The sequence below is a fragment of the Fusarium falciforme genome, chromosome 7, assembly GCF_026873545.1.
Source record: "Fusarium falciforme chromosome 7, complete sequence".
In the NCBI taxonomy this organism is placed as follows: Eukaryota; Fungi; Ascomycota; class Sordariomycetes; order Hypocreales; family Nectriaceae; genus Fusarium; species Fusarium falciforme.
This window is the reverse complement of record NC_070550.1, coordinates 1,256,904-1,281,656: the sequence shown is the minus strand read 5'-3', so window position 1 is coordinate 1,281,656 and position 24,753 is coordinate 1,256,904. Positions and strand designations below refer to the sequence as shown.

General features: G+C 50.2%; 7 protein-coding genes across 7 annotated transcripts; 5 read left to right on the top strand and 2 right to left on the bottom strand.

Moving 5' to 3' along the window:
• Window positions 1–113: 113 nt before the first annotated feature.
• NCS54_00901800 (Hypothetical protein) lies at window positions 114–1,984 on the bottom strand (the record flags this gene model as incomplete). Its single annotated transcript, XM_053154378.1, has 6 exons — window positions 114–297; window positions 347–1,260; window positions 1,307–1,409; window positions 1,470–1,486; window positions 1,542–1,749; window positions 1,803–1,984. The coding sequence occupies 6 exons, from the start codon at window positions 1,982–1,984 to the stop codon at window positions 114–116; spliced, it is 1,608 nt and encodes a 535-aa protein (XP_053010353.1).
• Window positions 1,985–2,647: 663 nt separating this feature from the next.
• NCS54_00901700 (Amidase domain-containing protein) lies at window positions 2,648–4,420 on the top strand (the record flags this gene model as incomplete). Its single annotated transcript, XM_053154377.1, has 1 exon — window positions 2,648–4,420. The coding sequence occupies one exon, from the start codon at window positions 2,648–2,650 to the stop codon at window positions 4,418–4,420; it is 1,773 nt and encodes a 590-aa protein (XP_053010352.1).
• Window positions 4,421–5,109: 689 nt separating this feature from the next.
• On the bottom strand, window positions 5,110–6,052 carry NCS54_00901600 (NmrA domain-containing protein; the record flags this gene model as incomplete). Its single annotated transcript, XM_053154376.1, has 2 exons — window positions 5,110–5,970; window positions 6,020–6,052. 2 exons carry the CDS (start codon window positions 6,050–6,052, stop codon window positions 5,110–5,112), a joined length of 894 nt encoding a protein of 297 aa, XP_053010351.1.
• Window positions 6,053–6,610: 558 nt separating this feature from the next.
• Window positions 6,611–8,674, top strand: NCS54_00901500 (Fungal-trans domain-containing protein; the record flags this gene model as incomplete). Its single annotated transcript, XM_053154375.1, has 4 exons — window positions 6,611–6,698; window positions 6,840–8,229; window positions 8,297–8,579; window positions 8,636–8,674. The coding sequence occupies 4 exons, from the start codon at window positions 6,611–6,613 to the stop codon at window positions 8,672–8,674; spliced, it is 1,800 nt and encodes a 599-aa protein (XP_053010350.1).
• Window positions 8,675–12,929: 4,255 nt separating this feature from the next.
• Window positions 12,930–13,686, top strand: NCS54_00901400 (Hypothetical protein; the record flags this gene model as incomplete). Its single annotated transcript, XM_053154374.1, has 2 exons — window positions 12,930–13,165; window positions 13,218–13,686. The coding sequence occupies 2 exons, from the start codon at window positions 12,930–12,932 to the stop codon at window positions 13,684–13,686; spliced, it is 705 nt and encodes a 234-aa protein (XP_053010349.1).
• Window positions 13,687–18,797: 5,111 nt separating this feature from the next.
• Window positions 18,798–19,934, top strand: NCS54_00901300 (NmrA domain-containing protein; the record flags this gene model as incomplete). Its single annotated transcript, XM_053154373.1, has 1 exon — window positions 18,798–19,934. One exon carries the CDS (start codon window positions 18,798–18,800, stop codon window positions 19,932–19,934), a length of 1,137 nt encoding a protein of 378 aa, XP_053010348.1.
• A 1,750-nt stretch (window positions 19,935–21,684) lies between these two features.
• Window positions 21,685–23,217, top strand: NCS54_00901200 (Alginate-lyase domain-containing protein; the record flags this gene model as incomplete). Its single annotated transcript, XM_053154372.1, has 2 exons — window positions 21,685–22,553; window positions 22,620–23,217. 2 exons carry the CDS (start codon window positions 21,685–21,687, stop codon window positions 23,215–23,217), a joined length of 1,467 nt encoding a protein of 488 aa, XP_053010347.1.
• Window positions 23,218–24,753: the final 1,536 nt, after the last annotated feature.

Below are 24,753 nucleotides of genomic sequence, written 5' to 3'. Positions count from 1 at the left end.
GCAGCTGCTAGGGTGTGCCTCGAGCCGATTTTAGTCACACTTAGTACCTGATGCGCACTTGATATTCGATTGATTCTATCCAGAGGGGCACTCAACACCATCCAGCAACCCCTTTATCGGTGCTCCCACTGGGCCTGATCCCGCTTAACTAGTTCCTCATACTTGGCCGCACTCTTGATCCTGAGCGACTTTCCGAACTTGATCATGACAAGGAACACCAAAGAAGCCGTCATTCCAACAAACGCAGCCGAGATGAAACAGTTTTGGTACCCAAGGTCAGTCAACCACGGAGTAATACTGGCAAACTTGTGAGTGTATGTTCCTGCGCGAGGAGAAAAAAGCTTACCCGTAGCTGATGGCAAATGACATTGTGTTGCGGACAAGGATGACGGTGACAATGGCATCACCACTAATGTCGTGATAGCTGTCAATCAAGTAGTTGACACTGAGAGTGACGCCAACCGCGCTGGTAAAGGCGAGACAGCCCATGGCGAAGATGAGGCCAAACCAATGAACACCATGTTGAGCGCCAACACCCCAGAGGATCAAAGAACCAGGAACCATGACGACACAGATGGCGAAAGGCCACAGTCGGTGCTCCGCTTCCATGATTCCATTGTTGCGACGTGCGAGCTTGATGGTCAGCCAGTCGCTGAAGTTGCCCGAAACGAGAGCTCCAACGATGACGCCAATACAACAAGCTGTGTAGCTCAGCCCAACCATGGAGGACTTGAAGTTGTAAGGTTCGCCAGAGAGGATGATGGAAGATGTTGCATTAAGCACGTTGAACCAGATGAGGTACGAGCCGTAGGAGAAGCCAGCGTAGAAGATGACGGGCCAGCTGAGGAATGAGAGAGAGCGAATGGCTCGTTTGAGCATGTTTTGGCCTGGCGATGGCTGCCAAAGGGACATCTTCTGGATAAACGTCTTTGGCGCGGCGTAGACTTCGCCTGTCTCAGCCATAGAGGTTCTTCCAGCCTCTTCCGCAGGGTGGCTCTTGTCGTCAATGGCATGTTCCGAGGCAGAGGGACTGACGGGCGAAGTGGATTCAGGGACTACCACTCGGTTGTAGTTGGTCTCTTCCATGAAGAGGAACAGAAAGACAAAGACAAAGGCGAGGAAGATGGCGGGCCAGTAAAAGACCCATCGCCAGCCCTGGTACTCGGCGATGAAGCCGCAGATTATGGGCGCAAAGTAGTTGCTGCCTGCGAGAGCGAAGGAGTAGATTCCCATGTAGGTACCGCGTTCGTGAGTAAAGTACTGATGAGATGTTAGAAGTGCCCTTTCCTTGGTAGAAACGACTTACAATGTCAGTGACAGAGATTTCAGGAAGCGCTTCTATGGGCGCAATGAAGAAGCCTTGGATGATGCACCTGGCCAGCCACTCGCCGTTGCTCTTGACGTATGCACTGCAAAAATGTCAGCCAGATCTTGAAGTAGATATGCTCGTTTTGTTCATGAGAAAATACCTCCAGATGCAGGTACCCTGAGTCATTGGTCAGCCTGGGATAAGATTCGCGTCGATAAGAAGCACTGCTTACAATAGCACCGAGGATCGAAATGAGATAAGTCAACCTCTTGCCGTATCGCAAGGAGAAAGGCTGCCAGAACAAGAGACCCCAGCCCAAGAGTAGAAACATGTAACCGGTACCCTCATTGAGGGTTGAGATGGACACGCCGGATGCCTGTGAGAGAGGCACAAGGACGGAATAAACGGTTGACACGGAAACTCCACAGAACCAAGTGTAACTCGTTGATGGTTAGCGAAAATACCACTTCGATAGCTGATGACGTTGACCTACAGGTTCTGGCAGATCAAGGCGAGCAGCTTGCGACGAGGAGTCCAGTTGAGAGGATCGTTGGGATCATTGGAAGGCACTGGGTTCAGAACAATATCGCTAGCACCGCCTGCATGGCGAGCATGCATGTCCTGGTTCAAGTCCACAAGGTGGACAGTGCCGGGTGGAGTTCGTGGCTCAGTCATGTTGGAAGAAACGTAAGGATTACAATGTTAAGCCAGATGGATGTTTGACTTGGAGATTCGGATCGTGTCGATCATGGAAGAGCGTTCACCTACTTTATAGTGATTCAACCTTTGATCCTACAATACAAGGATACAATAGTTGAGATTGAAGCGAGACACAACCTCACCTGCTGATGGCGCCGGAAACCTTGACCTCACCGGTACACCCACTCAGCTGCTGTGGCGCACACCTTATCCAAAGCCGTGTAAAGGTGGGTCGCGCAAATACACGTCAGTGGCCAGTTCCACAACACGTAGGGATTGTCTACCCGTATCAGCGACTAGGACAAACGTGGCGAAGACGCGTTTTGGCGGGCGGACGTGAGGAAGGGACTGGGGCCGGAGCTGAGCCAATGGGACGTATTTGCGCATGAGGGGAACCCTGATACGGGCGGTTTCACGGCCGGAAATCGATGGGCGAGTTGAGGTTGTAGATAGTCGTGGCGTACTCGAGTGTATGTACTACGTTGCCAAGTTGGAGTTGGTCACAAGAGTAACATGATATCTAAGCATCCAAATTCACTGATAAATGGCAGAGCGTCAACCCGGTAATCTTGTCCATCCGCACTTCAAGTTGTTGCCTTCTTATCTCCCCCTTGATAGCAGTCACCGCACATCCTTATCATGAGTGTCGTTACTTCTTCACCCAGCTTTCACCTGGAGGCTACCTCCAAAGACCTGTCGGTCGTCGAGGCCAAACACCAGGCTGAGACTTCCGTAAGGGAGGCCACGCTTCTGCCAGTGGTCCAGCCAAAGCCCATTCCGCGTGGAACTCCAGCTTTCGAAGCCAGGAGGGAAGCGTTGCTGCGAGACCTCAAGGCCAAAGTCCCATTTGACTATTACCTCCCTTCAGAGCTCATCAGCAACCCCCCAAATGATGTCTCTGGCATACCGTCAAGCTGCGGCATCTTGACGGATGAGGAGATCCACATCACCGAGGACTATGATGCGGTCAGCCTTGCTGCGGCTATCGCTAGTCGCAAATTCACCGCGGTCGCTGTGGCCACTGCTTTCTCCAAGCGTGCCATCATTGCGCACCAGCTCACCTGCTGCTTGACGCAGTGGTTCATGGACGAGGCTATTGCTCAAGCTAGGCAGTTGGACCAGTACCTGGCCGAGCATGGCAAGCCTATTGGACCCCTTCACGGTCTTCCCATCAGTATAAAAGAGCACATGCCCATTGCCGGCACTCTTTCTTCCCAGGGCTGCCTTCAGAGCCTTGTCTTGGACGACATAGACAGTGACATGGTCGCAATTCTCCGGAAGTTCGGGGCTGTGTTTTACTGCAAGACGAACCAGCCCCAGGCCATCATGCATCTTGAGAGCGACTCCCTCTGGGGTCGGACGCTGAACCCCTTCAACATTCACCTCTCTGCCGGTGGATCAACCGGTGGTGAAGCGGCCTTGATCGCCATGAAGGGCTCCGTTCTGGGTGTCGGCACAGACATCGGTGGCAGTATCCGTGGACCTTCAGCCTTTTGTGGTATCTATGGATTCAAGACTACATCGTACACTTTGCCAATGAGGGGTTTTGATGCAAGCCCATTTCCAGCTGAGCTGACAATCTTGGCATCCACGGGACCCATGTGTCGCAGCTTGACGGACATGGACTTCTTTATGAAGTGTGTCCTCTCCGCTAGACCACATCTTAAGGATCCAAGACTTGTTCCCATTCCGTGGACAGGCCTGCAGACACCTCTCGGCCGGCCACTGAAGATTGGTTTCATCAGCAATGACGGTTTCGTGGACCCTCAGCCACCCGTCAAGAAAGCCCTGTCCTGGGCAAAGGGTCTTCTTTCCGATCCAAAGAACAAGGGAGTCCTCGAGGTGAAAGATTTCAAGGTCTTTGGTTCAGCAGACGCCTGGTCAAAGGTCAGGAGAATGTACTGGCCTGAGGGTGGAAAGCTTGCCAAAGACGCCATTCTCGCTACAGGAGAACCAATCCATCCGTTGACAGAGTGGATCTGGAAAGATGCAGAAGCGCAAGGCATGCAGACAGCTGCGGATCTCAGTCAGATGCGCCGAGAAAGAGATGAGTTCCGCTGGGCCTTCGCCGAGAGCTGGAACCAGCAGGACGTCGACGTGGTTCTCGGACCAGCCTTTGTTGGACCTGCTTCTGCTCACGATTCGGCATTCTACTGGAACTACACTTCGCTGTACAACCTCGTTGACTACCCGGGCGTGGTGGTTCCAACTCCCATCAAGTCGGAAGCTGGGGATAAGTATGACGCGGACTATGTGCCGTTGAGTGACGCTTGTCGACATGTCAAGGAGTTGTGGGAGAGCTCAAACTTTGACGGTGCGCCGATCAACCTGCAGATAGTTGCACGCAAGTATCATGATAATCAGCTATTTGGTGCTCTCCAGGTGCTCAAGGAAGTTCTAGGATTGCCATGAGGCCGATTCGGTAGGATTTTTTAGTCAAGATGGCCCAATTTTAATCTTGTCAGGTCAGACTGGCGTGGCCAATTTTCATGTGTCCTGAACTGACCCTCTTGAGAGAAGGTCCCAGGCTTGCCATAGTGGATAGAAACCATTATTAACATTAATCGACATTCATTACCAAACAGATCAGGCGCCCCACGAGAATTTTCCCTCCAAGATCTGAGGGTATGTGTACTTGTTGAGCAGCATAAAAGGGTTAAAATGCCTCTGCAATAGCAGAAGGTATCTTCTATTTTTGCCGTATGGCATAGTGGTCATTGTGTTCCATAGTACTTGATTGCGAAATTTTGGTGGCGATGTACATGAACACAATCATGGCAATTTACCTTGAAGGTCCAAACGGGTAAGGGGCCTTGCAAAAAAGGACAGAGGAAGAGAGGGAGGGAACTGGCCCGGGGGGGTGTGTATGTGAAGATTATTGTGTTCCATGTTATATTTGAAGCCTGGCCCCTGATGGGATATCTGCGCCGATAGTTAGTATGTGAAGACATCTGTGAAAGCAGCCTCGAAGGGAGTGGTTGTTATATTCATAGCAGTTGACAGGACCCAATGTGTATGGCATTGGGCCTGAACGTCAGCCCGCCTGACACTATGGAAGTCTAATCAAAGTTGGATAGAATGTAAGAATGTGTGCGTCTCTCTCAGGAGCCATAAGCCTTGGCGAATGTAGCCTCCAGATCCTCCTCAGTCAGCACTGGCACGCTAACCAGGTCATTGTCCACGTTCTTGTACCAGGCCTGGTACTTGCCACTGACAAGGGAGGCCTTGATAAGGGCAAGAATGTTCGGAATCTCGGGCTGCTTGTTGGCAAGAGCTTCGAGTCTTTCGAACTCAGCCTCAGGGTCCTCAACAGTGGTGATGGTCCATTCAACCCCTGGCGAGTGTTTCTTTGCGAGGCCCAATAGCTGTGCCTGTGTGACGACATGCTCATGAATGAAGAGGTTCTTGTTCTTGGTCGGTTCTGGATTCTTGAGAGCGCCGACAATGGCTCGTGCCGCGCCGGATAGGCTCGTAGTGCTGAAAGGGCTTGTCCCGTCTCCCCAGATCTCAGCTGTCTTGTTCGGCCAATCAAAGACCACGCCGTAATTGACGAGAAAATCGGTGAAGGCACCGATGCTGAAAATGGTGTACTCAATCTGATCCGACTTGGACTTTAGGTATTTCTGGATTTCGACGAAGTTGACGTGGTGGGGGAAGTGACTCGCAGCAGGATTCGTCGTAAGGCTGCCAAAGTCTGAGGGGATGAAACGTTTGACACCGGCCTGAATTGCAGCGTCGATGATCAACTTTTGACCAAGAGCAGCCTCCGCGGCGACGGTGGAAACGACGGCATCCTGACCGCTCAAGACTTTGGCCAAGCTGTCTACATCGTTGTAGTCTGCAACGACACGGCGAACGCCGTCCGGAAGGACTTCATCGGGCTTTTCTGAGCGGCTGAGGAGGGTCACTTCGAATCCTGCGCTCGCAAGTTCAGAAAGGACGACAGAACCAAACAGGCCTTTCTGCGGATTGTCAGTCACGTCCCCCTCTGGGGCTGGGTTGGTCCCTTACGCCAATAAGTGTGATCTTCTGGAAGGTGGTCATGGTGGGTAGTTGATGGAGTGATGCTTTGATGTGTGTTCTGCGATTAATGGGATGATTTATTCTTTTGGATACTGGCTAACTTGCAATTGATATATATACTCGACAGTCGCCGGAATCACGCCTTGAGTCAGTTGATTGCGTTTGGTAATGAGCATTCAACGGCAGATGCAAATGTCTCCGACCATGACCAATCTGTCTAGCACCGCGCTTGGCAATCCCACATCGCTTATGTGGGCTCATCTGTGCTTTGTCAGAAGAGCGGATGTAAAATAATGCCGCCACCGCGGATGCTTTTGTAGCGCAAGAAAGTCCGCCGCGATTCTGCTTCCGCTCCCCCATTTTCTTGCCAACCTACGTTGATTTGTATCTCGCTTTGAATGTCGGCCCGCGAGCAAGAGCCGATCCCGATATTGTGAATTGCCAATGGCCGAGCAGCCCGGGTTTCGGACCAGCCGTGTAAGTGCCAGCTTTCGAATATGCCCTGGTCACAAGAACACAGAAACACTCATGCATGGTCCCAGGCTTGCAATGAATGCCATAGGCGAAAGAAACGATGCGATGGAGGGAAGCCGTCGTGTCGTAATTGCGCAAGGTGGGCCGTCTCTTGCCATTACACCGAACGAAGACCCAGAGGTCCTGGGAGACAGTGAGCGTAGCCCTGGGAGGGAACAGCTGGTAGCTAGTACCTGAAATCTAACCTGCACCAGGAAGAAATATGTGGAGCGGCTTGAAATACGGCTGGCGAGATTAGAGTCTGCTCTGCGGCGACTCCATGACCCTGTTTCAGATTCCCCATCAAGGGAGGACTTGGCTGAAGATGACGATCTTGACTGCGATTCCTTGACTGACACTGGTGATCCTCGGAGCAGCGACAACTGGATTTCGAATAAAAACAGACCCAACCAAGGGTCTGCTGGGACAAGCAGCGACGATGAGGCCGAGTCCCCTGACGACGATGAAACGGAAACCATACAAGATCTTCCACCCCTGACAGAATACATCCAAGAAGAAGAGTGTCCGCCACTTGCGCAAATCATCACATCGAAGCTCGGAGAGTTCGCCCGGAACGTTGGGGAGGGATCTCAGTGGATGCGTGCGCACGAAGACCAAGGCCCCTACCGGAGCAGAGTGTTTGCTAAACTGCCCACGCGTCTGCTATTGGCTAGCCTTGTAGAGCCCATTCTTGAAGAGCTCCAACAGCACGGCATCATAATCACTCGCGAATCGTTCCTGCAGCGGCTAGACCAGCAATACTTGGCAGGCACCGACAGCTGTGCCGATGATCCATCTCGATGGACCATTGTGAACTCACTCTTCGCCACTGCGATGCTGCACAGGACGACTAACGAATCCCTCGCACACACATCTCGGACTGCATGGAGTTACTTCAAGAACGCATTTTCAAATTTCCCAGAGCTCATCACGCGGGGCAGAGACGTGTCGGCCTGCGAAGCACTGCTTGCCATGACTGCCTTCATGCAATGTACTGCCGACACACAGATAACCTTGCAGCTGGCGAGCGCGACAAGTCGTCTGGTTCAAACCCTTGGTCTACATCGTAGGGACTTTTACAGCTCTCTCGACGTCCCTACTGCCCAGAGACATCAACGGGTCTTCTGGGCCACCTACGTCCTTGAGGTCGAGATGATGGACAAGTACGGATGTGGTTCCGGCCTCACACGTGGAGAAACGCCTTTGGAATTGCCCCTGAGGTGCTCCTCATCTTCTTGCGCGGCGCTACAGGCCTGCAAATGTTCGAGTCTTCTTCCGTGGAGATCCGAGCTTGCCATCATCCAGAGGCGTATCCATGACCAGTTCGATCCGGAAAGACCTGTTTACCTTGGCAGTGACGAGCTTACAAGGGTTGTTTCGTCGATGAATGGACAGCTTCTAGCCTGGAAAGGAGGTTTACCAGGGGACATGTTGACGGAAACCCACCACCTTGGGCCAAACTTTAACATCGCCATGGCCCTTTTGCTATATAGCTTTCATAACTCTGTGAGCAGACTGCACATGGTGCTCGTCCATCCCAGGGCTGCCGATGAGCCGAATTGGGCCTCCAGAGCACCTCAAACAGAGCCTAGAGCACGAAAGGGCCGGGATGCGTGCACTGCCTCTGCCCGCGCCGTGATTAACATTGCACGCAACTTGGCATCAGAGCCCTTCTACCAGCAGTGGTGAGTTCCGCTACAATGCTCGCCAACAAGAAAGTCTGGAGTTTGACTAACATTCGGCTTCACGCAGGGGAACTTTATGCTATCCCCTCTCGGCCGTATTCGTGCTCTTGCTGGCTGTACTTGAGGATCCCGGTTCTGTTACGGCACAGGATGATGTTGACAGAATAGGAGACTTTGTTAACCTTTTGGAGCGTCTTGGTGGCGACGGCTGTGATGTGAACAGGCTTCTGGGTGGGTGTCGAAAACTCCATGACATTGCGTCCTTCGCTCGCAGTGCTGTTCAGGAGGCAGATCATCAGCAAGACGCTGAGACAATAGTGAGACGAGGCGTTATGTTGGCGCGACTTGAGGTAAGAAGTCTTAACCCGGTCTACTATTAAGTCGGGTGAACTTGGTTGACATATAGGTTCGTGCAGGCCACCCGCCAGAAGCTCTCCGGTGTTAAAGACTGGCTGCAGCTCGCACTTGGTTTCTTGAGCAACCTCTCCATGCTCCGGAAGGAATCTGAGGCAGCGTTTTCTGATATTTTTGGGGGCGATGTACCGGAGGGAGTGTATGGACGGTTTGTTCCTGATTTATTCAAGTCGCATACCAACAATTTCGCATTTAATGTCTGACGGGCTCAAGGATTGGGTACTTAACACGTTATACACGCTCTGGACGCCCCGCGTCCGTTGACCAACGGACCTGGCTGCTGCTGCCCGTATATAGGGGTCTATTCTACCAGTATCTATCAACCTATGCTTTCTCACACGCCTAGGTCGTTCATTCATGGCGTCTGTGCCAAAATACGGAGCGTGGTGACGAAATTATGTTTAAAGACACCTGAATCGAGTGCGTTTCTTCGATAGTGACAGTAGTTCTACCAATAACCTAAACTGAGTAGCTACCAGGCAATACGGAATCCCATATCGCCTTCTTAACATCGGCACCCAGGAAGGCCGGGCCAGAGCCAAAGCAAATGCCGCTTCTGGAAATATTATGCAACAATCCTAGCTTTTAATCTCGAATAATCACCGTAGAGTCCGACTTTGAGTGGTTATTGTTCTGTGATTGTATCGCAGGAGCGTGTACCAGATTGGTCGCCGCTGACATGCCATTGTTTACTATAACATCCAGGCAGTCGCTTCCCGCACGCTCACGAGTTCTTTGCCGCAAAACCCTAGAAATGTGATCAGCGTTGTATAGTTGTTTGTCCTCTAGCTGTATATCTGTGCTGACGAACGCGGGCTGTGTAAAGTTTGCGGAAGCGAGACCGTCCAGTTGTGAGTAACCGGGCCCAAGATGCCACCGCAAATTGAAAAGGATATCTTGCCTCGTGTGTATTTGCAGGCGAGAGCCAAAGTCCCGATATAGTACCCCACTTGCCGGGCTTGTGGTGGTTGACAAGATGTGACACGCATACTGAATTGCCAGATATGCAATCTGTAGGCTGAATGGGCTGTCCAATCGGTATTGGCCCGTGGATGGAGGTTTAAAGTTGATGGAAGCCGACAGGCCGATGTCCTGTCTCGTATGCTGCCTATATTCACCAGCTTCAATTCCTGAATTATGGCGCTCGGAAGACCTGGTGGTGGAAGGAGATGGCTGTAGTTGGGTGGGTGAACCTCGTTGTGATATTGAAACCCCCATTGGTGTGGTTTGGTTGTTTCTCAGGGCAGTTAAACCAGGCTCGCTTTGAAATGAGTTCTTGAACGCCATGTCAGGACTATCATCAGTCAGAGACAAGACGTCCTTCACGGAACACCGCACGGCTTCCATCAGGGACACGTCTCGATTAGCCCACTCCGAGCGAATGACCTGATCGGTGAAAGACAGGAACATAGAAAGAAGATGATCGAATTTATGTTCTAGCTCGACTTCTTCCTGCCTCTGTAACTGTTCATTAGTCTGGTGGCGCAGACGAAATGACTTCTGCGCCGCGCGATTTCTTTCCCTACGCGCCTGAGGAGAAGTTAGTTGGGCGCTCTGGTTGCGTTTTATGCAAGGTAGTAATTAAACGATGGTGACGCACGTTTATCCTGTGGTCGTCAGAAGGATGCTTCCGCGGTCGACCATGAGGTTTACAGCCGTTCTTAGAGATAGTCGTGTCAACATTCATGATAAGGAGTGCTGAGCGAGAACAAAGTTAAGCTTTAGTATAACCAACCACGATGAGGAATTTATCCATTATGAACAGCAGGACGATGGCTTCATAATAGGCGGGTAGATCAGTAATCGATTAATAGCACTCACGTAATTTTTTGGGGTCCGGCAAAAGGGAGCTACGCCCAACATCCTCCGAGTGTCGGCTGTCAATGCAGATCTGGACGACATAATATTACACAACCATTTTTGGCGAAATGACATAACAAATCAGCAGATTTGCTGATACTGATGAGTAGTACCGGGTCGCAGAGGTGGTGGCAATAACTGAGCCCAGCGCACCAGATAATTGACCTTGGACTTAATTTAACCTCCAGAGGGAAGATCAAACCAGCTTACTGAAACGATCAAGATAGAGAGCCCCAATGGCACTGCCACACCTAATAAAGCCGCTTAGTTCTGAGTTTCTGCTGCAGAACGATTCCGCCTACCCGAGGCTATCTTGTTCTTGAATGAAACAGGCCAGCCATCTTCTCTCCTCCTGAGCCAGGTCATTGGCGCTCGCAGCGCTAGCGACGGCACTGCCGTGATATGTGTCCAATATATACTGCATCGTTCTCACGAAAACGCAAAGATATTACCCCAGGCGAAGGGTATAATAGCCGCCGCAGGGCTAGCTCACAAAACGTCTGGTCGAGCTGCCCATGCAAACCAAAGAGACCAACAGGGAGCCCGATGCTTCCTATTAGCGCTGGATAAAGGCGGTATTCTGGTGGCGCGTGGTTTGGTAGGCATTTGACAACCTGCTTCTGATATATGAAAATATCACAAAGCATTATCATGACAAGACCAAAAACACAGCCTATAGCGATGGATGGGAAGACCAGGCCAGAGTGTTCTAAAGGAAAGTCATAGACACTGTGAAATATGTACGGCACTCCAGCGAAAAAAACTGAATAGCGTTCCAAATTCTGCAGAGACGTAAAGACAGATGAAAGGAACAATTGGTTCAGTAAAGAGCATCCGAACAGGTCTTCCAAGGGAAATTAGAAAAAATCCTTCCTTTGGGACGTTGCTTCAATGGTGGTTTGGGAGGAAGAACCATGTCGCATTTGGCAACTAGAAGGCGCTGGATAACGGGGTTGAAGGTTTCTTGGCCGAAGGCTGTGAGAACCATGCTCAAAAGTGACAGGAAAATCAGCATCCACTGGGTCCAGCGCCAATCTTTCCTGTTGACGATGAAGGGGCCGATCACAGGGCTTTACGAGATCAGTATGTCTGCGGAAAGCCAATGAAACAGTTCATGATGCTCACCCTAACGCAGGCCCGAGAAATGCCATCAAGACAAAAAAGGCTAATACCGGCCCTCGAGTCTTAGGTCGGAACGTCTCAGCCAAGGTGCCTGTTGCGACAGACAAGACAGGAGCCCAGAACAGTCCAGCCATGAATCTGAGAAAATAGAGGGCACCAAAATTATAGGTAAACCCTACACCAAGCGTGAAAAGGCTTCCGAGTGGCACGCTCACGACATATATCGGATAACGACCTATGGTTTCAGAGAGCGGGCCGCCGATGAGAGGGCCGAAGCCAAGGGCAAAGACGTAGAGCGCAACGGGTATCAGAGCTTCGGTGCTGCTAACATTGAACTCTTGCATGAGTTGAAGTCATGCTGGGCTGATGATAGAAGTTCCGATGGAGCTGACATTGTTAACAATATTGGCTAGAATAGAGTGGTCCGATACTCACGCCGAGAAGCGGGATGATGAAATCACCGCTACTTGCAAAGCTTTCTTCCATAACGGCCAATTCAAGAGGTTGTGTGGATCATCTTCCCACCGTGAAACCTGTGCGTTGTCAGAGGTTTCGCTCTGCTGAGTGATTCCTTCTCCAGCTTCGATGGATTTGTCTTGCAGCTCAGGATCCTCCATTTCACATTCATCACGCAACATTGTGGCATTTGGGACACTGTCTGCTGTTGAAATCACCATCTTGCTTAGCTATGAACCAAAAAGAAAAGTGAGCGGTAAAGAGATTGGCGTCTTGCTGCCCCCTCCAGCCCAAGTAATCATTAAAGATATCATTCCTTTGGAGTGCCGTTAATAATTACTGATTAAGCCGAATATACGAGATTCGGCTTAAGGCATAATTTCTAATGTCACTCCTTGGTGAGTGCGAGTGCCAAGTCAACCTCCGATATGCTTCCGCAAAACACGCCCTACACCCTACGGGCTGCCGAACAGGGCGCATATTCTTAACTATATTATATAAAATCCCGAGTACTTGCTCCTAGTATTCTCCGTGCGCAGTATTCTCAAAGGCATAAGGGCTCTGTGATTAATAATAATGCACCATGTCAGTCTCGGAATAGTGACAAGTCGTAACGTCTGTCTGCATTTCCACTCTCACGTCATGTTTGTAATAGAAAACCAAGAATGCCGGCGGCGCGTTGGGAGGCTGTGATATCTGTCCTAAACACTGATTTGATGATGGAAAAATGCATCAGATACTCTAGTATTTAATCCGGACTTCAGGAGCAAGCTGAATGTTTCGATAATATCATACGCTTTCCGACAAGTCAAACATATCCTCAAACAACTTCCTCCTATCACTTCAACATGTCACTTGCAAAGACCTACCTGATCACGGGTGCCAACCGCGGCATTGGCAGAGCACTTGTCTCTAAGCTTCTTCTTCGAACTGGCGTCACAGTCGTGGCCACTGCTAGAGACGTCTCAAAGGCGTCCTCTCTGAACGACCTACCCAAAGGAGAGGGCAGCAGGCTGATCTTGGCCAAACTGAACTCGCACGTGGATACGGACGCCGCAGATCTTGTCTCACAGCTTCGGGGTGAGTATGGCGTCTTATCTCTGGATGTAGTCATCTGGTATCGCGCACTCTGGAAGCACGGTCTCCAATACGACTCCCGAAGCAATTCGAGACCATGTCAACACGAATACTATTGGCCCTATCACTCTCTTCCAAGCCACCTATCCCTTCCTCAAGGCCAGCAGCACCGGAAACCCCATTTTCCTTGGCATAACCACCATTTTCGGGAGCATCGGCGGTCAAGACTATCTCACTAGTGTCCCACCGATCATGAGCCCTTATGGCGCGAGCAAGACAGCTCTCAACTGGCTCATACATCGCATCCATCGAGAAGAGCCGTGGCTTACCGCCTTTGTTTTACACCCCGGCCTGGTTTTGACCGACATGGGAAGCGGACTTGTTCCCCCAGGCGCGAACCCGGCCGCTTTTGGGGCCATCGACGTCGACACGAGCGTGGCCGGGCTGTTGAAGCTGGTCGATTCTGCAAGCCGAAATGAGCACGGAGGGACTTTCCGGAACGTGGATGGGACAGTGCTACCGTGGTGAGACTGACGTGCTGTCCTCATGGTGGCAAACCAGAATGTCAAGGGAGAAATGATCAAGTTATTGTAGGTGTGGCTATGATAGAAAAGAGAATAACCTAGGGTTGAGTCTTCTCGGAAATACGATGTATCTGTGTTTTGGAACATGAGCTGTTCCCAGCACTGAATCTAGATGTGACCAAGGTTCCGTAACCCGCGACGATCCAACAGTCTCGAAAGGGCTGAAGCGGGATACCCATTGAGCATCTACATTGTGAGAGTCGTTCCAGGGCCCGCTTTGTGGGGTGGTCAGAATGCCTGAATCTCTTCCGTCGTCGTTGTCAACCATGGGTTTTGTAAGTAACAAGGTGCCTCGCGCTTCGCGCTGGACGATCAACAAGTGAAACAGTATCAGGATATCTATGTAGGAAAAAGGATTGCCTCTAAATGGATCGAAAGGGGTTCCACGCTGGCGTGAAGACAAAGCACCCTGTGAAGAGGGAATCAGCTGTGAGATTAGCACGAACCAAGGGGAGGCATAAGGCGGAAGCTTGTTGCCCAGTACAAGCCTTCCCACGTATCGCTGCAATTTACAATCATTTAGGCCGGTTTGCTTAGATTTACTGAGCGGAGACCGGGACCCACACGATTCTTCTGCCCCAAGGCTCATTTCAGGGCTGAGACTTGGCGAGCCAAGGCAACGTTGCTCTATACTTGACCATTACACTGAAATAAAGTGCTCCGTCAGGTTTTCAGGCATCTTAGTCGCGTCTCCGCAGCCAAGGCTGATTTGAAATCAGTCTCTAGCACCCAGCTCGTTGTCCTTTGGCTGAAACGTGGTGATTACTCAACAAGGTGAGGTGCCATGTGCCAAGCTTCCTAGCAAGTAATCTGATCAAGACAATAGAGCACGCCATACGGTTGTTTATGTTTCTGTGGCGTGATAAAACACCCTGCAGAACGGAAATGCCAGATACCGGCCGCGTGCCTGAGCCTGATGGGTTGGAGGGTTGCCAGGCCGGAGATGGATTTATAATTAGAATTATAATTAGCCCGTGGCCAACTGTCATGCTTTTATGACTCAGTTTTCGTCAAACTCCCCTAGATGCACGACTCGAACAGAGTTAGGCTTCTTACAAATGCGTTGTTTTTGTTGAATCTTGCCAGTACGGGTGTTGGAGTATCTAAATAACTGACAGACAAATTTTTGGCTCCTGCGGTATGCTAATTCGCAATCCATCGGAAGTCTGAATTCGCAATCCATCGGAAGTCTGAACTCCTAAGACCAACATGTCACAGCACTGGAGTACTATGAAACATGGGGAGAAGGCAGCCCTTACCAATAAATGGCGCACCTCTTTGACTTCAATCTGTATCATTCTGCAGGTTCGTGCAGGTAAGCCCTTACTATCCAACTGACCGGAAAGTCCAATCTAATACCGTTAGATGATACCAGTGGGAGCCGGAATCAATGGCAGCCTACATATTGCAAAAGGGCTCGGATCCCCCCCTGAGCAGGCCCTCCGGATCGTGGCCTCGCATCCGTGAGTGGTTGCAGCTTGAGAATTCATGGTTACAACTAACATGAGCAAGCTTAACTCAAGGAACATTTGTCATCATTGAAGGGCGCATTGGCGCCGTGTATGGGCATAAAATCACCGCTGTGGTAGCAGGTGCTGCTTAGGTCATATTCCATCTCATAGCAGGCTTCATACGCCATGTCATCTCTGTTTGCATCATGCGCGCCCTCAGCGGTATCGGTGCAGCATTTGTCATGCCCAATGCCGTTGCTCTGATCACGATCAACTTCCCGGCCGGAATAACGCGTAATCTGACGGTCGGATTGTTTGGAGCAATGGCTGTTTTTCTTCCTGTGAGTGCTCCTTTGTCCACTAACAATATGGTATGCGAACGAAAAGACCCCCTTCAAGAGCAATCCTAGGTGCGGTTGTATATGGTCTCTTCTTTCTTGTTGTCGAGGGTGAAGAGCAGCCCATGGATCGAAATGGGAAAATCGGCTACGTTGACGCTTACTTTGGTGTCGCTAGGTTATTCCTTCTCAACTTTTCTTGGACATAAGTAGCATGCTGAGTCCTCTGCACATCACTGCTAACTGATTATATTCATAGACAAGCAAGCTTGGTTAGTTGGGATCATCCCTATGTCTATTCCATCTTGCTAGTCTCTCTGCTACACCTAGTTGTCTTCGCCTTCCTCGAGGTCAAAGTTGTCGACCAGCCCATCATGCCTATGGGTATTTGGTCGTCCCCGTCTTTTAGCATGATGATTGTGTCGGCTTTTATCTCCTTCATGAGCTTCGGCATGTTACTCTAGTACGTTACTGTCTGGAATCTGGAGGTCAGGGGCTACAGCGTATTGCTCAATGCAGCGGCGTTTGTTCCCCTTACCATAGGCGGTGCTGGTGCAGCTATACTCAGCGCCCACATCGTGCGGTTTGTTGCAGCACAGTACATCTTGGCCATCGGATCACTTGCGACTCTAGTGTCATTGATTCTCGTGGCTACGATGCCTGAGCAACAGTCATACTGGGTCCAAGTATTTCAGGCACTTCTGTTGGCATCTCTGGGGCCAGACTTCCTATCCACAGCCTCTCAGCTCATTACGAGCGGGACGGCGAAGCGATCTCAACAGCAAGTAGCCGGGTCGCTTATTGGGACCGTCTTGTCTTATGGCCTAGCTACCGGGTTGGGTTTTGCGGGTACCGTGGAATACTACACCAATAACCAGGGCAAGGATTTGGTGAAAGGATATCGGAACGGCCTTTATCTTGGGATCGGAATGGCTGGGGCGGCCATGATTCTGCCTTTGCTGTCAGTCAGGATACCAAAAGACACGAGAGAGGGATGGGACGAAGAAACAATTGCCGACTAACTTGACACAATGGACCGGCTCGGGCCTCATGGAGCTTTAAAACGAAGTCAATAACCATGATGAACGCTTGTGTAGAACCTGCCCCATGGATTGACGGGGGCTGATAGGAATCGCATTATTTGTTTAATCGAAGATTACGAGGCTGTGTGACGGGCTTCCAGCTGGCAATAAATGGCCCTCGATAACAGAGAATTCGCCATTAGGGGTGTAGGGGGTGCCTTATCTCCTGTTTTCTAGCGATATGTGACCTTGGGTGAGTCTCAAATGCGTAATATATATATTGCAAGGTGTTGTCTTCTTCTGGATCAGGGTGACCAGTTTTGGGGGTCTTAGATAGCATCTGTTCGGAGCAAGATTTTGAAGAAAAGCTTTCAGCTTTAGTCAAGAGGCGAACTAGCCAAAGTAAAATTTACGATAATATACAAGAAAGAGAGATATTGTCTACCACGAAGCTACTGGCGTCCCAAGATTGTGAAATAACGTCCGCCCAAGCTGGTGGCTTCTAATGGGGAAACTTGACTAGGATCCAAGCCTCATTTCCTTTCAACGTCCTGACGATAGGCTCAAAAGGTTCTTGGATTCCAGCCAGTCGTTGATAATCTTGGCCATTTCCTGAGGTTTCTCAAGAGGGATGAAATGGCCCGATTCAACTTCGGCAGTGGTCAAATCTTTGATAGCAGTCCTGGCCTCTTGTGTTTCATACAATATACCTGTTCCCAGCGCATCCTTTGACCCTGATATGTGTAATAAAGGCTTTTCGACTCTGTCTGCACTTTCCGGAAGATCCTTTTTGACTTCATAGTGTGTGCCGTTGACAAATGCTTGATACCACTTCAGAGGCGAAATAAAGCCAGTGCCGCCAAACTGGGCCTCGGCGTCCTCCAAGAAGCCAGACTCGGCGGCAAATCCTTCAAGCTGCATCCGTTTGTCTGCCATCAACCAGTCGCGAAGACCGTCTTTGTAGCCAAACGTCTTCTTCATTGTGTCATTCTCGGTGCCTCCAGCCGAGAAGAAGCTCTGTAGGTTGCCTGACAAAAGGGACGCGGCTTCAGAGGTGGAAAAGAACTCGAAGTAGTAGCCGAGAGGAAAGCCTATCAGATTCTCCCGTTCCTCGGCAATCTCGGTAACGTTGATAGGATCCCGGATCGGGGCTTGATAATAGGAGCTTGATACAACGATGGCTTCTACTTGTTCAGGGTAGTAGAGGTAGTAGCGATGAGCAAGGAACGACCCCCAGTCATGCCCGATTGGGATGACGCTGGTGATATTTTCCGTAGCTAGGATCTCAGCGAGGTCGCTTGCCATGGCATCCGAGGCAAAATAGGAAACGTCCCAGGGCTTGGATGTGCCACCGTATCCGAGGAGATCGGGTACCAAGATTTGAAGCCCAAGAGTCAGAAGCCAAGGGATGACGGACGCCCACAGCTGGGCAGTGTGTGGGAAGCCATGGAGCAGTAGCAGGGCCGGGCCATCCGCAGTGCTGGTTGCGTTGCTGGCCGGACCGGCGTAGTAGGTGTACTGAAGGGATCGAGAGTTGATGAGCTGTTTTTCGATAAAAAGATCCATGTTGGAAAAGAAAAGAAAAGAGCTTATTGTGAAGAACACTCGCCTTGGTAGTCGACTAGATGGGTGGCTTGGTGGCGTGCCTCCTGTATTTCTTATCCAGGCTCAGAAATTTCAATTGAAGCTCAACAATCGCATCAATAGCTTTAGCGATTAATTATTGATAATCAAAGTTCATTGTCCTGATTCATTTGGGCATTTTTCCCAAGGCGGAGGAAAGGGTAGTCTGAGAAATTGATTATAATTATTATTATAATATCGCCGACTATTTGTCAGACTCTACAGCCAAAATCCACCTACAATCATAACCCAGCTGCGAATTATTCAGCTTCGGAAGCAAAGAAACTACGGTGTACTAAACAGATGACCGTAATTATACACAACAACAAAGAAACTGACTAAGTAGGGGAACTTGGCATACTTTCAGACGGCCTTCGGTCGAGTATGAGTAAGGCTGTTCTCGGATGCGGCAACACAATTATCGTCACATAAAGCGCAAATCACTAACCAACCACGGTTACTGCTCCTCATATATTACTAATGGATACTCAAACGGCTGCTCGCAGCCAGAGCAAGTATTTATCAAACATCAAGCTTCTACCCCTTAACTTTCCAACGCACCTGCCCAACACTCAAACTCGCATTCATATCAGTCCTCAATTATCTTTTCAAACAGAAATCATGTCATCTCTCAAGAAAATTTTTATCGTGGGCGGCACTAGCGCCCAGGGCATTCCCGTAGTCCGCGACTTGGCACCGGTTTTTGCCTTGCGAATTCTCACCCGGGACCCATCTTCGGCCCGCGCGCAACAGCTCCTCACCTATTCCCCATCACCTGAACAGATAGAGTTGTTTCAGGGAACCTTCGAATTCATGTCAGATCTGCGTCAGGGCCTGGAGGGTTGCTGGGGAGCATTCATCAACCTGGATGGTTTCACTGTTGGTGAAAAGAGCGAGACATTCTGGACTATACGTTCATACGAATTGGCAATTGAGCTTGGTCTCAAATCATTTGTTTTTGGTAACTTGGATTATTACTACAAGAAGGCTAGATACAAGGATGAGTTTCGTGTTGGACATGCAGACGGAAAGGGACGAATGGGAGAGTGGATAATCGACCAGCACCGGCGGAATCAGGAAGCCCGTCCAGGCTACGACATGAAGGTATCCCTGTTCACGACGGGTATGTATCTCGACATGGCGATTTCTTCTGCTGGGCCAGCCGTACCAAAAGTTGAAGTTGACGAAGTCACGGGTGAGGATATCCTTACCTGGAGGGTCCCCCTTACACGCGATGGAGCAGTCGTTCATGTTACGCTGGATGATTATGGCTTCTACGTCCGATGGTTGTTTGAAAATCCTCAAGAGGCAGATGGCCGAGACTTGGAAGTGGCTATCGAACATGTGCATTACCACGACCTCGCCAAGGCATTCGAACAAGTTACTGGACGAAAGGCACGTTTTATCGATGTGGATTTCGAGACATACTGGAGGGAAGGATCCCTCACCGAAACTGCGGACAGACCGGTTGGCGTCGCGGCCGATGCAAGTGATAGCGCCAATATGACCATCAAACAGAACTTTACCGTATGGTGGAACATTTGGAGGGCATCTGGTTATAACAAAGGTGTCATTCAGAGGGACTACGATCTACTGGATAGAATATTTCCTGGGAGGATTCGCACCGCGGAGCAGTTCTTCAGGCGAATTGGCCAAGAGGAACGGAAGAGGGGAAGTACACTGTGGGACAAGATGGTAGCTAACAAACCGATTCTAAAGGTTCAAGAAGATGGATTTACCAGTGTCAGGGACCTGTAGTCTGTATATTGAGAGAAACATACTCCCACAGAGGTAAATCTCTAGCTTCATTGCACAATACTTTTCATAGCTGCCTTCAACATCGCCTAGCAAAAGGGCTGTTATGCCCTGACGCCGGATGCTTTGAGGGAAAAGAAGAGACCTTGTTAAAAGTCATATGTTTCGACAGAAACACGTATTTTTATGCGCGCGAGCTTGACTAGAATAAATCTTGTATGGATCTTAGGAGAACAGCTCAAGGGTGTAGGGTAGGCTGCTATGTTCCTGGGCTATCACAAGAGGGAATTCTTAGACAACCCGTGCGTGGGCTTGACAATGTCAATATCAACCGCGGATCCTAGCTTAGCTTCCTCGGCTGGCGTCCCTTCGAAGCCAGCGACGGCAGTTTCCCCGTGGTTTAATTTAACATCCTGGAAATTCTCTCCGAGATGAGGTCTGTGCTTTTGTGACAGTTTGGGTCGTGATGAAACTCATCCCTGTCTGCGGACAAACCCTCGGGGACATGTCCGGTAGCTGTCCGCGTCATACATGGCGTTAGAAACATCTAAAGAGCTAAGAATTTCTTCTAACAATGAGAGTCAAGATAAAAGCTGAGACTGCACCCAAAAGCGTAACACCTAAATCACACCAGGCCGTCGGTGCTAGATCAACATAAATGGCAGTTCTGGTAACAAGTGTGTTCGTCTGTTGAAGGGCGCACTCAACATCATTGCAAAATCCCCACTCCCGGTTTCGTTTTGAGAATGACGTATCCACCCCTGGTAGTTGTAGTTGACCCCGGTGGGATGGTGCCGCTTGTCCTGTGATCTTTGATAATTAATCTTCTGCCGGAACGTTCTATGTCTGTCGTGGCATGATTTTTTACATCCTCGAGGCTCTAGTTCTGCTTGTGGGAAACTCAAGGAAGTTACGGAGCGTCTTGAGTAGCGCTTGATCGCTGGTTATCGATGAGAGACTGGATTTGTGTTGTTGGTTGCTTTTTTGATGTTTCCATCACACGCAGTCTACAATGTTTCCCTGCTACCACCTGTGGGCGGTCAACTCACCCATACATCGACACAGATAGCTCTTTGCAATAAGGTGTTTAAAATATCTGATGCTGACAAAGAGAAGGCTTGAATCTGCTGCCCGCTTAGCAATCTTGAGCCAAATCTCCCCACAGGTAAGGGTTGGGGGGTTACAGAAGATCAATTCTGCAAACAAGCATTAGACGTCACTGCCGCAAACCCCCCTTTCCTCTCTGTAGTACAAGCAATATCAAGAAGTGCGCAATGACCATAGTCTACAATGCTACAAGGCGTCGGAGCCGAGTCTCCTCGCCTTCAATAACGCTGTCCTTGATACCTCACACTGGCCACCGCGAGGCATCAAACGATCGGCGTGAGTGTGGGTCTGGACGAAGGTGTTATCTGTCACTCAAACGCCCGGCTGGGTCGGCATTCTAAGAGCTTGGAGTCTGGATTCTTTGATCACATCACTTTAGCTTTTCACCCTCGCATGTTTGATCGCTAGCTTTGTCGCAGGTTGTATTACAGGATTAGCAAGGGGCAGATGACAGGGCCCCCCCACACTGGCCGCAGATCGATGGACCACGGCGGCTAGGCGGCTCGGTTCAGGCTTTAAAGGGACGTGAAGGTCTGATAATTCTGCTACTGTTGTTTCTTTTGACAAGCATTTCGCCAGCCATTCCTTTATTCGACATCTGAAGCCAAGTCTTCTAGCCACTCATTTTGAATCTTCTTCTTTCATCATGGCGAACGCCTACGCTTTTTTATTTCTTTGCTTCTTTTCTCTGACTTTCGCCTTTACTCACCCCGGCCTGCTCGTTACCGAGTCCGACATTGACCGTGTCAAAACCAAGCTTGCTGCCAAAAAAGAGCCCTGGGTTAGCTCTTGGGATAAGTTGACAAGCATTCCTTTCTCCGCCGCCGACTACCAAGACCACGCTACCGCTGAGATCTATCGCAGCGAGAATGGTGAGGCCCTGTGGCACGATGCGGCAGCTGCCTTCAATCTCGCGTTGCGCTGGAAGATCACCGGAGATGAGCAATTTGCCAAGACTGGAGCCGATGTCCTTGTTGCATGGGCAGACAAACTACGGACTTTGAAAGGCGGTGGAGATGATGCGTATCTCACTGCTGGATTGCAAGGCTACGAGCTGGCCAACGCTGCTGAGTTGCTGCGGGATTACAAACCATTCGCTGACAATGGACTCGACCGGGTCATCTCGATGATGAATGATATCTTCCTGCCGATGAACGTCGACTTCTTGAACCATGTTCTGGGATCCCAACACAATGTCAAGCACTTCTTTGCCAACTGGGAGCTCAGCAACATTGCTTCTACGCTCGCTATTGGCGTTCTTACGGACAACCAGACTGCATGGGACTTTGCCATCAACTACTTCAAGCATGGTGAGGGCAACGGAGCCATCAACAATGCCATCACCAACCTTGTTCGTGAGCCGGGCACCGGCACAGTTCTCGGCCAGGGACAAGAGGCTGGTCGCGATCAAGGCCATTCATCCCTCGTCTTTCAACTGTTGGGAGTCATTGGTCAGCAGGCTTGGAACCAAGGCGAGGATCTCTTTGCCTACAACAACAGCCGAATCCTCCTTGGGTACGTAACATCTTTGTGCTTGTTCACCTTGAACATTGTTGGATCACAAGCTAACCGGCTTAAAAGTGCCGAGTACTTTGCCAGGTATAATCTTGGAAACGATGTCCCCTTCGAGCCCTATACGAATGGCATTGTTTCGTTCACGGAGATCAGCGACCAGTCTCGTGGCGCTGTACGACCTACGTGGGAGTTGCTCCACGCTCATTACGTCCAGATCAAAGGTCTTGATGCGCCTTGGACGACTGCCTATCTCAACAAGTCTCTGGAGTTCTTTGGCGGGTACGAAGGAGGGGCTGGATCATGGGGCGAAGGCTCGGGGCATTACGATGGACTGGGATGGGGATCGCTGCTTCATCACCTGGACGAGGCTGATGTCAACCTTCCGAAGCCATCGACTGAGACTTCGATCCCCACAGCTACCTCTTCTACGTCGACTACTGGAAACTCCCAGCCATTGTCAACCACCTTTTCTACTGTCCGCACTTTGCCAAGTTCCACACTCCAGGCGGCGGTCACCAAGGATACAACTACGTCTTCTTACGTGACTAAGCCGACAGTCACGGCCAGTTCCCTACTATCGACCACCACAAGCATCCCCGCCATTACTAGCCGGCCTGCGAGCGGCACTAAAAAGGGATGCATTGCGAAGAGGTTTCATGTTTAAGCTGTTGAATCTGTGACGGCAGCGGTCCACCAGCCATCCATTTGTACTGGAGGGTAACCTGCTTAAGCAATCACTTTAAATGTTGTTCTAAATAAAGGTGTGTGTCTCGCAGCTGGACTGGGAGAAGGACAGGAAACACCATGGATTTAGGTAGGCTTTTATGTAGTATATCAATGGCAATGTCAAGCGCAGCACCTATACGCACTTAGAGGAAATATACGGGACTTGATGAACACCTCTCGCTTCAACCCGCGACCAAGTGGAAACAAAAGGGGAGAATAATCGCCCATCTCCCAGCACAGCCCATGTTGCCAAGAACTTCATGTTCCGACTGCATTAGCTTTATATGCTGGTCTTTGGAGGAGATGACCCGTGAGCCATTAACGAATACCATGTAAGAAACCACTTTGAGCCTCGCCCCAGCGGGATTCATACTTGGAAAGCCCCCGGGAAGCTGTCCCGGACCAAATACTCCGAATTCGATCCTTCCAATGCTTGATAAGGCTTTGAGAGGCCCTGTAAAGAGTTGGCGAGTACATCAACCTTGCCAATTCGACCGCTGGCCAAGTCAGCAATGAGTGCCCGTCGATGGGCATGTTTTTCGATCTCGCCAAAAACACCCAGACTGTTGGGAGGAATCTGACAGGCCTATTGTGCAGCCAGATAATCAACCAAGTTCTGGTGACGATCAACTACCAAGGCGATCCGGCCGTCGGAACAATCAGTAGCCTTCAGGTGCGAGGTCAGCCCCAAGCTCTCAAGCTCTCAAAAACAAGACCAGCGGCTCCCATACCCTAGGCTATAAACTCAAGGAATTTGTAGGCTCAACGTTCCTCAATTTCGTAAGAAACGACCGAGAGTACCAATACGACCCCTTTTTCAACCAACTGGTAAAGTGCCCCAATGGATATTCGCAAGAAGAGCTCCTAGGGCCTAACAATGCCGACGAGCTGATTAGAGCCGTTGCGAGGGACGACGACGAGTACATGAGGCATATTATCGACCGCAATCTCCGAGCAAGCAACACAACCTCTCGAACCAACTTTTTGAGTGCTACATATGGGAATTCGACAACAACATCTCACACAATGACAACTAGCTCGTACTCTGCGGATGTCACGCACCTTGTTATCGACGACACCTCGAAACTTATCCTTCAGGTTCTCTTTGCGCACCATGACTGGGCTTAGTCTTCTAGGTTTTCTTCTAGCCAAGATACGCGGAACTCTCCCAAGGGATATATGTAGTATTGGAAGCACAATGGCTTTACTAGCCGACTCTCAATTATGTGACCGGGAACTCGGGGTTATCCCTCAGAATGCAGAGCATATGAGCGAAAGCCTGCTGAGACAAGCATTTGATGGATGGTTGTTTAGCCTAGGATGGTGACATCGTGATACACAAGGTGGAAATACGGCTTCAATGGAGGTTTATGACTTAAGTTCTGCGGAGAATATTGTCAATAGCGCGAGTTTGAAAACAGGGCAAGACGAGAAACAAGTTGGCATAGACGTTAGGAGGGCCAGCCCCTGAAGC